Consider the following 15266-nt stretch of genomic DNA (forward strand, 5'->3'; position numbering starts at 1 on the left):
TGTATAACTTAAACGTATACCGTGTTCTATGTCAATTATGTCTCAACAAAACCGAAAACATAAAAACACCGAGAAAAGCAAAGGAGGCACTGAAATTCACAAAAGATTTGGCCATCAAGAAATCTGACTTAGTTCACTAACCATAATATTCTCTAGTGAAATAAGTCAGACAGAGAAAGACAAATACTGTATGCTGTCACTTTTATGTGGAATCTAAAAAATAATACAAATGAATGTATAAGTAAAACAGAAACGGTCACACAGACATAGAAGACAAACTTACGGTTATCAAAGGAAAGAGGAAAGTGGGGAGGGACGAATTAGGGGTTTGGGATTAACAGATGCAAACTACTATATATTAGATAGGCAACAAGGACCTACTGTATAGCACAGGGAATGGTAGCCCTGATCTTATAATAACCTAAATGGAATAGAATTTTCAAAAATATTGAATTACTGTGTTGTACAACTGAAACCAACGTGATATTGTAAATCAGCTATACTTTGGAAAAAAAAAAGATCTGACTTACATATATTTATCTAATACTAAGGGTCTTTGATTCTGTTACGGGACAGACCTCAAGACCAGTGGAATTAAACACAAGAACAACTACAATAACAATAAAAATAAATTAAAAAGAGTAAAAAAGTTTTTTCTCACCTCTTAAGAGGGGGAGGAGGAACATCTCTCTTCTGCAAATAGAAAAAATCCTTTGTTATCTGTTCCTTGCCTGTGGGGTGCCTGACCCCTCTTGCAGGAGAACTCTCTCTGGGCTCTGCTCGCCATTGCCCCAGGGGGGACTTCTTGTGTCCTGTGAGGTGTTTAATGATGGCTCTGCTGACCCAGAACACCTCCTGTGCCTGTTCCGGATGAAGCTCATAACAGTGGCGATTAAAAACTCAACAGGGCTTCCCTGGTGGCGCAGTGGTCGGGAGTCCGCCTCCCGATGCGGGGGACGCGGGTTCGTGCCCCGGTCCGGGAAGATCCCACGTGCCGCGGAGCGGCTGGGCCCGTGAGCCGTGGCCGCTGAGCCTGCGCGTCCGGAGCCTGTGCTCCGCGACGGGAGAGGCCACAGCAGTGAGAGGCCCGCGTACCGCAAAAAAACAAAAAAACCCTCAACAGCTGTGTGTCAGGATGACATCAGTGGACGGCTATATATGACTGAATTGTATTTATCACATTACTTTCAAGGCAAGCATTCTTTTCCTCTGTTTCCAGATTTAAGTTAGGGGCTGTAGAGAGAAGCGCTGAAAGTGTGAAAACGTTCCTAGAGATAAAGCAACAGAACAGACGGCCCCTCAAGGCTGATAAGGAGGCCTATGACATGGAGAACAAACTTCGAAAAGTTAGAAAATCCCTTGAGACGCAGAAGACAACGTGAGTATGTGATGCAACACACTCGTGGTTGGAAGGCTGAAATACACAAGTCCCAACGGGAATGTACACTGGGCTGCACAGACATGCGAGCTGCCCCTTACTTGCAGGCCGGTTCTGTGCTTCGGAGAACCGTGTGTGCTCCGGCTCCTGCCTTGTTCTCGGTGTCTTAATTCTGATGACTGTGGGTCTGAGATGCGTCTTGCCTTCCTCCCACGCTGCCATCCTCAGGGGCAGCCTGGGCTAGGCGGGGCCGCATCTCCCTCGGGCGATCACAGAGGTCTTCTTGGACGTGGGAGCTTCGAGGCTCACCGCCCTGCAGTGTAGCTGGCACCGCTCTTGCTGACGTTCTCGTTGGTGAACTTACCCACACTCACTCTTCTCTCTCCTGGGCCACTGTTCGTGGACCACGTTTGGAGCCTTGCCCTCACTTTTTCAGATCACGTCCTACTACCGTCATCCGACGGCACTCAGTATCGACTCTTCCCCCTGCGTGACACGTCCTCCTGCACTTTCCCGTGCCGTGGCCCTTCTGCCTTGAGGTCCCGCTCGCCCCCAGAGCTTCTCATGGGTTCGCTGTCCCCCTCTGAAGCTTGCCCTCATGCCCCACTTAGATTTAGTACCCTATCTCCCGGGCTCTTGCTACGCTGCAGTATCGATTATGTTGTGTTGCTGTCTTTTTCCTAAATTGTTAGCTCTCTCACAGCAGGGACCGTGCGTTTTCCTCTTTTTATTAATATATCCAGTTGTCGTCGAATGACTCGGGTCCCGCAGCTTGCTGCTTACAAAATCAACTGCGTACTCACAGATGTCGGCAGAAAGGAAAGGTTCCTTTAACCAGGATGCCGGCAACGTGGGGAGACGGTGGACTCAGCGTCCCCCCAAAACCGCTTCCAAAGATTCTTCTAGGCCATGCACGTTTTAAAGGGAAGGAGGGCAGTGATCTCGGTTAACCCCTGAGGTGGGGGGTCCGGGTCACCGCCGCCCCCCACCGCGTGCAGGCTCGTGAACTCCCCGTCACCTCCCTCTAGGTGCTCTCTTGTTCGCAAGTTCGGTCACACGGTTCAGTCTGGAGATTACTGGAGGGGACGCTAGGGAAGAGATCTGGCCGCCTGTTAACTGCTGATTCTTCATTTCTACATCTTTGATCTACAGAAAGAACGGACAACTTTAGGGAAAGTATTGTGTGATGAGAAGACCCGAAAGGTGTGCTCGGGCCGGAGACGAGTAGAGCCTGGGGTGCCCGGTGAAAAGTCACGATCAGCTCTGCTAACGTGGCAAGGAAAGGGGCTTCCTGCTGAGGGCGGTTTCCTACAAAGAGCTGCTTCCGCAGTCTTAGCACATTGCTTGGCGGGTCACAGCTGGTCCATAAATATTTTGCAGTGATTGGTCGTTACTTCCCTGAAAGTTGAAACAGCTTTTAGAGCTTCTCGGGCTCAGATTTTTCGCGTTCTGGAGCAAGTCAGAATTTCCTGCTGACACTTCTGTGTCTCTTCCTTCTGCCTTCTATGCTGTTTCCCTGGAAGTGGTGGTAGGTGTCAGCCTTTTCAGTCACCAGTCCTTAGACAGCTCTTCTTCAGGACCCTGGCAGTCACGATGTCAAGTTGCATTGGTGACCAAAAAGTCAGGCTTTAAAAATAAGACGCACGTTTTCGTGAACTAAGAATGCTGCTGTCCTATTGGTAAACAAAGGATGTTGCAGCCATCAAGCCACCACTCTTCGCCGGCAGTGCACCCTGAGGGGACCCCGGATGGGAAAGCACAGGACACTGGCCCCAGAGAGCTGAGGCGCAGATCAAAGGAATGATTTCAGTGAGCCCAGCCTCTGCATCTTCCCAGACACAGAAAAGCGCTAAACTCCTTGACTGGAGGTGTCTGGTTTTCTTTAATTAGCAATAATCCTTTGATGTTCCGACCACCTGGTCTTTGTTGCAGAAACTCTTGGGCATCCTGCCCGGCTCCCCCCATCACCTCCTCGGAGCCGTCTCTCAGAGTTACCTGAGGTGCTGTCTCCTGGGCTTGAAGTCCTGAGAATGTCCACCGAGTAGGACATACTTCTCAACTTGTAGGTTGTGCATTTTCTTTCAGTCAGCATTTTCCTCCCTCGTTCACCGTGATTACACCGAGGGTGTTGGGACCCTTGCCCTGGGCCCTGTGCTTCAGAGAACCCCACGTCGGCCTCCCCGTCTGCAGCCATTCCTTTGAAATTAGGAGTTGGTGCAGCTCAGGAGATGTTCCTCCGGAGCTCACGCTCACCCTTCAGATTCCAGGTGGTTACGGGGGTCTGTTTGTCAGGATAGGAGGAGGATGTATTTTATCTGAGAGCTTGTTACCTCAATTTAAAACTTAGAAATCCTTAGACAACAGTGTGGGGGCCTCCGTTAGCCCGCTGCCTGTGCTGGTTCCAGCACTGCCCCTGGAGGTGAAGAGCACGCCACAGGACGGGAGTTGGTGCGTCTACTGCTTGGTCTGTATTTCTCACCCCAGAAATGGAGTTAGACGGGACACTGGTTAGCACATACTCTCATATTAGGAGCTGTCTTACGTGCAAAGGTGAGAGTGTCGACTAAACAAAAAAAAAGCACAACCTAAAAGTTGAGAATTAGGTTTTATTTGCTGGGCGTTCTAAGGGCTTAAGCCCGGGACACAGCCTCTCAGACGGCTCCGAGGGGCTGCTCCCAAGAGGTAAGGGGGGAGCCAGGATGTAGAGGAGGTTTTGCAACAAAGACAAGGTAGTCGGAACATCAAAAGATGACTGTTCATTAAAGAAAACCAGACATCTCAAGTTAAGGAGTTTAGCGCTTCTCTGTGTCTGGGAAGATGAAAGAGTCTGGGCTCACTGGAATCATTCCTTTGATCTGCAGCTCAGCTCTCTGGGGCCTGTGTCCTGTGCTTTCCCATCCTGAGTCCCCTCGAGGTGCACCATGGAGGGGGGCTGCAGAGGCTGCGGACTTGGCGGTGGGCAGCCCATGGGTCTCCATCCTGAGTCCCCTCAGGGCTCACCGTCGGGCTGACTGTAGTGGCTTGATGGCTGCAGCATCGCAGCAGCTTTTCTCCTTCACCAGAGACAAACCAAGAAAGGACCAGAGATGTGGGTGTCTGTGAAAGACGGTCCCCGTGAGGGGTGACGGATAATGTGCTTTGGTGCTTTGACTGAGTCCAAGCCAGTGTTTGTGGGCCAGTGTCTTAGGCCAGATTCCTCGCAGGAATCTGAGATGGGACCTCATGGAAGTGATCTGTTGAAGGGCTGTGCTTGAGCGGGACCTGCAAGACAGCGAGGAGGCAACAGAGGGAAAGCGCGGAAGAGGCGTAAGGGTGTGGTGTTGCTGGAACACTGCTGACCTCGGCCAACCGGGAGGCCTGGGTGCACTGCAGGATTGTGCCAGCGTGGGTCGAGGGGGCTGTTCCGCGTACCGCTTATCAGTCAGGTACTGGCTGGGGGCCACATCCCCCGTCCCAGGAGGTGTTGTAACCTTCCAGGCATTTCTTGGGAGCTCTTGGCAGCAGAGGGCAATTCTGCACGGGATGCTGTCACCAGGAGCCCTTGGCAACGAAACTCGGAGCTGCTGGAGCAGGAGGAGAGAAGGAGGGGGAGAGGGGAGCTGGCCTGCACTCGGCCATGTGGAGCCAGGGGCACCTACCTTCCTCCAAGCCTGTGAAAGAGAAAATGCTCATCACTTTAGCAAGGGACAGGGGGGCTCGGGTCATATTGGGAGAACTGGATTTGGCAAGAAGGATGCTTAGAGTAGGAGGAAGGGAGGGGAATATTCAGACCCAATAGGGGACTTTTCTGAGGAGGGACCGCAAGTTCCAGAGGCTTCCGAGGGAGAAGGTTGGTTCAGGGTGGTCCGGGTGTATGTAGCAGTGAATGTCTGGGTGATGAGGGGATCAAGGATATCCCGGGCTTCCTATGGTGACCAAATGTGGCCGTTCATTACTTAAAATTTGTTTTTATAAACAGAGATAAAAGAAGCCAGAAAAATCCCAGAAAAGTGGATCAAAGCCTAATCCATGAAGCTGAATACGATAGTGTCCTCCGGGTTCTTGAGAAGAACTTGGAGATCCCTCAGGACTGCACATACGCTGATCAGAAGGCCATAGATGCTGAGGTGAGCCCTTAGGATGGGGCAACGCTCCTGGAAATCATTTCACGCTGCTGGGTGCGATACCTCAGTGCCGTCGCTTCAGAATAGAAGTCCCCGTGCGTGGCCTCTTCTGTCTGTACCTACCCCTGAGGGCCCTGCAGAGCATCTCTGAAGAAGGCAGGATTAGGTTTATAGATGGTTTCTTGCTTGTTAATAGTTACAACCCCTGGGGGTGGCTGCCCTTCCGTTATTTCTTCCTGCAATACTGTTTTTCACAGCCCGAATTCTACGCTCTGGTCTCACACACCTCAACCGAATATTTCGGTACCTGTGGTCCAATACACTTGAAATAATATATACACAATTTCTCTAAAGCTCAGGATTTCTATGTTATAGTCAAAACATGCCACCAAAAACACATTGAAATATCTAAATGCGGTATGCCGTTTCTTCTTCAAAATGTCTTATAGTGCAAATAATGCATGCGTTTGGTAGACGGATTAGAAAATACAAATTAGTAGCAATAAAAGCCATGCCAACAGTTGGAAGTAATCACTGCCCTTCTGGATGAACCTTTCATATCTTTGTGACCACACGCACACACACACATGCACATGCATACACGCACACACATACATGCACACATAGGTGCATACAGGCATAAGCCTGTGTGTGTATATGTGCATTCTATTGTGTACATTCTTTTGTAATGTTCATGGTTTCCTCCTTTTCGACAACCATCATCATTTTCATGGGTCCTTGATATCCCATTGTATAGTTGACTGTACATGGAGGGTATTTTGCTTTTGGATTCTTAGGGTTTTTGGTTTTTTCTTTTCTTCTCTCTTTCATAAGCAGTGTTTATTTTAGCACATAAAACTCTGCATGCAAGTGGCTTTCCTCCTTAGGGCAGGGATATTTTTAAGGCTATCTGCGACCAATTTACAGTGAGAAGGAAGCCTTCCCAGACCATATAAGGTAAGGAACCTCTCTGCTTGGAGAAGTCGCTCTCCCCAGGGAGAACTCCTAGGGCTGATCTGACCTCCCTCAGGCTGCAGCGGCCTCGCTCACACCTCCTCTGGGGATTGTCTACTGCTTGGTCAGTACTTCTCGCCCCTGAAATGGGCTGAAACAGCACGAGACCTTCCGCTCCAAGACTTTGGAACATTTCTGATAGTTACTGTTATTCCCATAAAATGTTTTTTATATGCAGAGTTAATTTCAAATAATTGGCCTCATTTAGCTAAATTATTATATAGTGTGCCTGTTATTTTCATTTCACCATTTTAAATTCCGATTTAAATTAAAGTTAGATAAGAGATGATCAAAATCCCTAAAACTCTTGCTTCTTTCAGACTTTGCAGAGAGTGTATGACCGAGTGAAATTCTCAAGGAAAGGCGCCAAACTGAAGGCTTTGGCAGAAAGGGGCATTGGATATCATCACAGCTCTTTGAGCGCCAAAGAAAAGCAGTTGGTTGAGATTCTCTTCAGGAAAGGATTTATTAGGGTAAAGTAAAGTTCTTCATTTTAAAACTTGAAACTCTGTCTGTATGAAGCTAAGCACCCATAACGAGTGGAAAATAACCATTTATTCCCATCTACTTATGTCTTTTTTTTTTTAATGTCCCAGGATACCACTGCATTTTCCATCTCGTTTAGTTGAGGGAGGGGGTTTGAAATCTCTCATTCAGTTTATCTCTTTTTCGTGAGATTCAAGTATCCCCTAAACAAGTACTGTTCCACTATTTCCAACTAAGTTTGAAATATACCTGTGACGATCTAGAGATAAACACCCACTTTTCATTTATAATGTCGACGGCATTTTGTCAGCCGTTCATGGGATTTCGGTTGTAGACGTCTTTTCATGGGTGTGGAGGACGTTTTCAGGGTAGCATTTCGATCAGATCTTTTTCCGGTGTAATAGGTGAAATAAGAACAAGGATGTACTGTTTGCCCGGGGCCCGCCGCACGGCTTGGCGGACTTTAGCGGCGCTGTTCTCATACTCTGTCCTGTCCCTGGTGGCGGATAGGAGGAAGGTTCCCTGAATCACTTGACACCCAGCCCTTGTTATGTTGTATTTGGTGTGTCCCATAAAGATGTGAGGAGATACTCTGGATACATTCGCAAAGAGGGTTTATGTGATTTCCTAGTTAATGTAGACCTTGAGTAGTATTTTAAAAGAGACCCTGACTTTTTCTAATTTGCCGCATTAATTTTGGAATTATGTACATTATATTTGTGTGTGGTAGGGAGGGGAGAGATTGATTCTGTTACTCTAGGGAGTATCTTTTAATCTTAATAAATAAATCTTGAAGAAAATCTGACATCCTAATTTAAGGGTAATTCTGTAATCTGGAAAAAGACCCCAAATGTATCATTAACAACTTTGTTTAGCTTTTTTCTTAACTGATAACAAGTTGCTTATTTATTTTAAAAGTCAATAACCAGAAACAAAATTTTTTACCTGATTATGAAGTGAGGTAAGGAGGCAGAACTATTTTGATCAGCATATCCTGGGTCTAAAATAGTATCTGTTAAATGGTAGTTGCTCAGTTACCAGTAGCTTAGTAAATGGACAACTAGATCCCTCTCGGAAGAGTACTGTGGAAATAGAGATAGCTTTGTTATTGAGAACACATTTTTCAAAAGGTATCTATTCTACTTATAGTCTAAATTTAATGTTCTCTCTTTTCCCATTCATGTTCTTATTGAAGAACTTTATAAAACAGTTAATAAATGGTGTGTTTCATTTTGACAGTATCGATATCAGGTTCAGAATAATTAAAGAAAATTATCCCATATACTTCACCATTAACCTCAACTATGACTTTATGATAATCAATATAAATAGAAATAACAATTAGAAATACCCAGCAGGGCTTCCCTGGCGGCGCAGTGGTTGAGAGCCCGCCTGCCGATGCAGGGGACACGGGTTCGTGCCCCGGTCCGGGAAGATCCCACGTGCCGTGAGCCGTGGCCGCTGCGCCTGCGCGTCCGGAGCCTGTGCTCCGCAACGGGAGAGGCCACAACAGTGAGAGGCCCGCGTACCGAAAAAAATAAATAAAAATGAAAATAAGAAATACCGAGCATTATAGGAAAAAAATGAGTAAAAATAGATTATTTAAGAAACTGTAAAATTTGCCCTACTCCTTTTCTGGTCAGTTATTATGGCAATTCAGGGAAAAAGGTGAAACTTAATTTGCTCTATTACTTAGATAATTTATTTCCATAGAAATAATCTTCACAGATCAGTTTTAGTGGGTGAGGCTGGCCACTGCCTATAAGTGGGTCTGTAACAGTATTAGTCCCTGTTGTGGGAAGTTCCCTTTCTAGTCGTTTTTTACAGAGTATTTCCTGAGCCTCTGTCATGTGCCTGGTACTCTTTTTGGGGGGTGGGGTACACGATAGTGCAAGGGGCTTGGAGCCTGAGGCAGGACAGTAAACACACAGATGATACACTCGAGGTGGTCATTAGTGCCATGAGTAGGGATAAGGAGGACGGGGCCATCATTTTGGATGTGGTGGTCTAGAAATTTCTATGTGACATTTGAGCGGAGGACTGAACGAACCAGACAGATGGATACGTGAGAGAAGGATATTCTGGGCAAAGCAGAGGGAGGGACAAGGCCCCGAGCAGTGAGATACGACAGAGCAAGAACGCCAACGTGCTAGAGCCTGTAGTTCAAGGCTTTCAGTCACTCCATGGCATTCCACCGAAATGCTATTGTATGAAGTAACTGTTTTATTCTCCTTCTAGGTGGTGACCGCTACAGGGACACTTGCTTTAGGAATCAACATGCCTTGTAAATCTGTGGTTTTTGCCCAAAACTCAGTCTATCTGGATGCTTTAAACTACAGACAGGTATTGTGATATGCGGAAACTCCCTGTTGCATTGCTAAAATAGGGCAATAAAAGAGTAAGAAAGGCGAGCCTTTGGTTTGCAAATGTGCTGCCAACGTTCACGGGGACTTTCCTGCAAACCTGACAGTCACGTTTAGCTGTGGTATAGCGGGCAGGTCAGGGGCTTGGTGTTACGTGACCTTGGGTGAGATATCTAACCTGCCTGGTCCTTCTTTGCTACCTCCAGAATAGGGATGATAAGGACAGTCCCATGGCGTTTGCAAGAATTCAATGAAGTGATTTGTAGGGAAGACACACGGGCAAAGCGCTTGAGGACTCTCTCCTCGTCCAGTCCCTGTGCTCCTGAGTTTACGGCCTGGGGTTCTCTTTCACGCTTCTCTTGTCTTTGCCCCTGCTGTGCACTGTACTACCAAGCCGACTTTGTTATTCTCCTCCCGTGGTTTCGATTTTGGCCTTGCAATCTCCATTATCCGCCGTCTTTCATCATACATCTTTAGCTTGTAGTAATTAAGCAGTTTTCCTAATTTTCAGGTCTCCTGACTCCACTGTGTCCTGAGCGCAGCTCAGGATCACTTGGTGACTATTTCTGCTACATCTGTCAGCCAACATTACAGCCTTTATCCAAGTGCCCCCCGATCCCACTTCCTCATGGAACACTGCCTTTCTGTTCCCTGACGGGCCTTGTTCCTACCCAATACAGCACCCTTATTGTTTCCTCCTCTGCTGCCGTTCTGGGCACGAACCCTCCCCCCGTATCATCTTTGGGAAGATCTCATTTAGGGGTCTGGGGCCGGCGTTATGGATGGGGAACTTGGGAGTAGAAATGCCAAGGTTGGGGTCCCGGTTCTTTCGCCTCCTGGTGTTTGCCTACAGTGAGTTTCTGATTTCCCAAGCCCCAGTTACTCTACTGGAAAATGCGGACGATGACGACACTCACCTCATAGGGTAGTGGTTGTAGGGTCTTTATAAAAAAGGTGTAGAGGACTTAGCACATTCTGAGCACTTATTAAAGGGGAACTAATATAACTTCTGGAAAGAGTTTGTTCTTAGCTTTCTTTGTACGAGTAGCGTTTCTGAATTTTCTCTCACTCTCGCATCTCCCCAGTTTGTGCACAGTTTTTATGGTGATTTGTCACTCAGCACGTGTGTGTGTGAGGGAGGGAGAGCAAAGGGACAAAGGAGGGGGGTGGGAAGGAAGAGAGGAGGGCCGGTAAGTTCAGCCGTAAGTGAACTTGAAACCGGTGTCTCGTCTTTTTTTCTTCTTGCTGTTCTGTCTTCTGTATATCATTATACAAATATCTGGCACAGATTTGGGAATGAAGTAAGTACATCAGGATGACGAATGTCTCATTTTCAGCTCTGTCTCAGCCACGGTGAATTTCCTGCCTGGTACCCAGTTGGATTTTAGTCTCAGTTCTGTAATGGTTGGACGTCTGCACAGCTTACTTGCTCTAATGCGGTATAAAAGGCTCAGTTCTTTTTTTTTTTTTTTTTTTATTTTTTTTAACATCTTTATTGGAGTATAATTGTTTTACAATAGTGTGTTAGTTTTCCCTCTACAACAAACTAAATCAGTTATACATACACACATGCTCCCACATCTCCTCCCTCTTGCATCACCCTCTCTCCCACCCTCCCTATCCCACCCCCCCAGGCAGTCACACAGCACAGAGGTGATCTCCCTGTGCTATGCAGCAGCTTCCCACCAGCTATCTAATTTACATTTGATAGTGTATATATGTCCCTGCCACTCCCCCACTTCGTCACAGCCCACCCCTCCCCCTCCCCATATCCTCAAGTCCATGCTCGAGTGAGTCTGTGTTTTATTCCCGTCCTACCACTAATCTCTTCATGACATTTTTTTCCCTTAGAGTCCATATATATGTGTTAGCATACGGTATTTGTTTTTCTCCTTCTGACTTACTTCACTCTGTATGACAGACTCCAGGTCCATCCACCTCATTATAAATAACTCAGTTTCATTTCTTTTTATGGCTGAGTAATATTCCATTGTATATATGTGCCACATCTTCTTTATCCATTCATCTGTTGATGGACACTTAGGTTGCTTCCATGTCCTGGCTATTGTAAATAGAGCTGCAATGAACATTTTGGTACATGAGTCTTTCTGAATTATAGTTTTCTCAGGGTATATTCCCAGTAGTGGGATTGCTGGGTCGTATGGTAGTTCTATTTGTAGTTTTTTAAGGAACCTCCATACTGTTCTCCATAGCGGCTGTATCAATTTACATTCCCACCAGCAGTGCAAGAGGGTTCCCTTTTCTCCACACCCTCTCCAGCATTTATTGTTTCTAGAATTTTTGATGATGGCCAATCTGACCGGTGTGAGATGATATCTCATTGTAGTTTTGATTTGCATTTCTCTAATGATTAATGAGGTTGAGCATTCTTTCATGTGTTTGTTAGCAATCTGTATATCTTCTTTGGAGAAATGTCTATTTAGTTCTTCTGCCCATTTTTGGATTGGGTTGTTTGTTTTTTTGTTATTGAGCTGCATGAGTTGCTTATAAATTTTGGAGATTAATCCTTTGTCAGTTGCTTCATTTGCAAATATTTTCTCCCATTCTGAGGGTTGTCTTTTGGTCTTGTTTATGGTATCCTTTGCTGTGCAAAAGCTTTTAAGTTTCATTAAGTCCCATTTGTTTATTTGTGTTTTTATTTCCATTTCTCTAGGAGATGGGTCAAAAAGGATCTTGCTGTGATTTATGTCGTATAGTGTTCTGCCTATGTTTTCCTCTAAGAGTTTGATAGTGTCTGGCCTTACATTTAGGTCTTTAACCCATTTTGAGTTTATTTTTGTGTGTGGTGTTAGGGATTGTTCTAATTTCATACTTTTACATGTAGTTGTCCAGTTTTCCCAGCACCACTTATTGAAGAGGCTGTCTTTTCTCCACTGTATATCCTTCCCTCCTTTATCAAAGATAAGGTGACCATATGTGTGTGGGTTTATCTCTGGGCTCTCTATCCTGTACCATTGATCTATATTTCTGTTTTTGTGCCAGTACCATATTGTCTTGATTACTGTAGCCTTGTAGTAGAGTCTGAAGTCAGGGAGCCTAATTCCTCCAGCTCCATTTCTCGTTCTCAAGATTGCTTTGGCTGTTCGGGGTCTTTTGTGTTTCCATACAAATTGTGAAATTTTTTGTTCTAGTTCTGTAAAAAATGCCAGTGGTAATTTGATAGGGATTGCATTGAATCGGTAGATTGCTTTGGGTAGTATAGTCATTTTCACAATGTTGATTCTTCCAATCCAAGAACATGGTATATTTCTCCACCTATTTGTATCATCTTTAATTTCTTTCATCAGTGTCTTATAGTTTTCTGCATACAAGTCTTTTGTCTCCTTAGGTAGGTTTATTCCTAGATATTTTATTCTTTTTGTTGCAATGGTAAATGGGAGCGTTTTCTTAATTTCACTCTCAGATTTTTCATCATTAGTGTATAAGAATGCCAGAGATTTCTGTGCATTAATTTTGTATCCTGCAACTTTACCAAATTCATTGATTAGCTCTAGTAGTTTTCTGGTAGCATCCTTAGGATTCTCTATGTATAGTATCATGTCATCTGCAAACAGTGACAGCTTTACTTCTTCTTTTCCTATTTGGATTCCTTTTATTTCTTTTTCTTCTCTGATTGCTGTGGCTAGAACTTCCAAAACTATGTTGAATAAGAGTGGTGAGAGTGGGCAACCTTGTCTTGTTCCTGATCTTAGTGGAAATGGTTTCAGTTTTTCACCATTGAGAATGATGCTGGCTGTGGGTTTGTCATATATGGCCTTTATTATGTTGAGGAAAGTTCCCTCTATGCCCACTTTCTGCAAGGTTTTTATCATAAATGAGTGTTGAATTTTGTCAAAAGCTTTCTCTGCATCTATTGAGATGATCATATGGTTTTTCTCCTTCAGTTTGTTGATATGGTGTATCACATTGATTGATTTGCGTATATTGAAGAATCCTTGCATTCCTGGGATAAACCCCACTTGATCATGGTGTATGATCCTTTTAATGTGCTGTTGGATTCTGTTTGCTAGTATTTTGTTGAGGATTTTTGCATCTATGTTCATCAGTGATATTGGCCTGTAGTTTTCTTTCTTTGTGACGTCTTTGTCTGGTTTTGGTATCAGGGTGATGTTGGCCTCATAGAATGAGTTTGGTAGTGTTCCTCCCTCTGCTATCTGTTGGAAGAGTTTGAGAAGGATAGGTGTTAGCTCTTCTCTAAATGTTTGATAGAATTCGCCTGTGAAGCCATCTGGTCCTGGACTTTTGTTTGCTGGAAGATTTTTAATCACAGTTTCAATTTCAGTGCTTGTGATTGGTCTGTTCATATTTTCTATTTCTTCCTGGTTCAGTCTCGGCAGGTTGTGCATTTCTAAGAATTTGTCCATTTCTTCCAGGTTGTCCATTTTATTGGCATACAGTTGCTTGTAGTAATCTCTAATAATCTTTTGTATTTCTGCAGTGTCAGTTGTTATATCTCCTTTTTCATTTCTAATTCTATTGATTTGAGTCTTCTCCCTTTTATTCTTGATGAGTCTGGCTAATGGTTTATCAATTTTATTTATCTTCTCAAAGAACCAGCTTTTAGTTTTATTGATCTTTGCTATTGTTTCCTTCACTTCTTTTTCATTTATTTCTGATCTGATCTTTATGATTTCTTTTCTTCTGCTAAATTTGGGGGTTTTTTGTTCTTCTTTCTCTAATTGCTTTAAGTGCAAAGTTAGGTTGTTTATTCGAGATGTTTCCTGTTTCTTAAGGTATGATTGTATTGCTATAAACTTGCCTCTTAGAACTGCTTTTGCTGTATCCCATAGGTTTTGGGTCGTTGTGTCTCCATTGTCATTTGTTTCTAAGTATTTTTTGATTTCCTCTTTGATTTCTTCAGTGATCACTTCGTTATTAAGTAGTGTATTGTTTAGCCTCCATGTGTTTGTATTTTTTACAGATCTTTTCCTATAATTGATATTTAGTCTCATAGCGTTGTGGTCGGAAAAGATACTTGATACGATTTCAATTTTCTTAAATTTGCCAAGGCTAGATTTGTGACCCAATATATGATCAATCCTGGAGAATGTTCCATGAGCACTTGAGAAAAATGTGTATTCTGTTGTTTTTGGATGGAATGTCCTATAAATATCAATTAAGTCCATCTTGTGTAATGTATCATTTAAAGCTTGTGTTTCCTTATTTATTTTCATTTTGGATGATCTGTCCATTGGTGAAAGTGGGGTGTTAAAGTCCCCCATTATAATTGTGTTGCTGTTGATTTCCCCTTTTAAGGCTGTTAGTATTTGCCTTATGTATTGAGGTGCTCCTATGTTGGGTGCATAAATATTTACAATTGTTATATCTTCTTCATGGATCGATCCCTTGATCATTATGTAGTGTCCTTCTTTGTCTCTTGTAATAGTCTTTATTTTAAAGTCTATTTTGTCTGATATGAGAATTGCTACTCCAGCTTTCTTCTGATTTCCATTTGCATGGAATATCTTTTTCCATCCCCTTACTTTCAGTCTATATGTGTCCCTAGGTCTGAAGTGGGTCTCTTGTAGACAGCATATATATGGGTCTTGTTTTTGTATCCATTCAGCCAGTCTGTGTCTTTTGGTGGGAGCATTTAATCCATTTACATTTAAGGTAATTATCGATATGTATGTTCCTATTACCATTTACTTGTTTCGGGTTGTTCTTGTAGGTCTTTTCCTTCTCTTGTGTTTCTTGCCTAGAGAAGTTCCTTTAGGATTTGTTGTAGAGCTGGTTTGGTGGTGCTGAACTCTCTCAGTTTTTGCTTGTCTGTAAAGGTTTTAATTTCTCCATCAAATCTGAATGAGATCCTTGCTGGGTAGAGTAATCTTGGTTGTAGGTTTTTTTCCTTCATCACTTTAAATATGTCCTGCCACTCCCTTCTGGCTTGTAGAGTTTCTG

The 15266-nt window shown here is 44.2% G+C and overlaps 1 protein-coding gene across 3 annotated transcripts in view; it reads left to right on the top strand.

Moving 5' to 3' along the window:
* Positions 1 to 15266, top strand: part of DDX60 (DExD/H-box helicase 60) — a 103181-nt gene that overhangs the window by 63817 nt on the left and 24098 nt on the right. For all 3 annotated transcript variants that reach the window (XM_067040084.1, XM_067040085.1, XM_067040086.1), the window contains 4 exons: positions 1220 to 1378; positions 5337 to 5484; positions 6816 to 6968; positions 9220 to 9324. In XM_067040084.1, the coding sequence (XP_066896185.1) occupies positions 1220 to 1378; positions 5337 to 5484; positions 6816 to 6968; positions 9220 to 9324 (565 nt within the window). The remainder of the gene's footprint in view (positions 1 to 1219; positions 1379 to 5336; positions 5485 to 6815; positions 6969 to 9219; positions 9325 to 15266) is intronic.

The sequence above is a fragment of the Kogia breviceps genome, chromosome 8, assembly GCF_026419965.1.
Source record: "Kogia breviceps isolate mKogBre1 chromosome 8, mKogBre1 haplotype 1, whole genome shotgun sequence".
Classification (NCBI taxonomy): Eukaryota; Metazoa; Chordata; class Mammalia; order Artiodactyla; family Physeteridae; genus Kogia; species Kogia breviceps.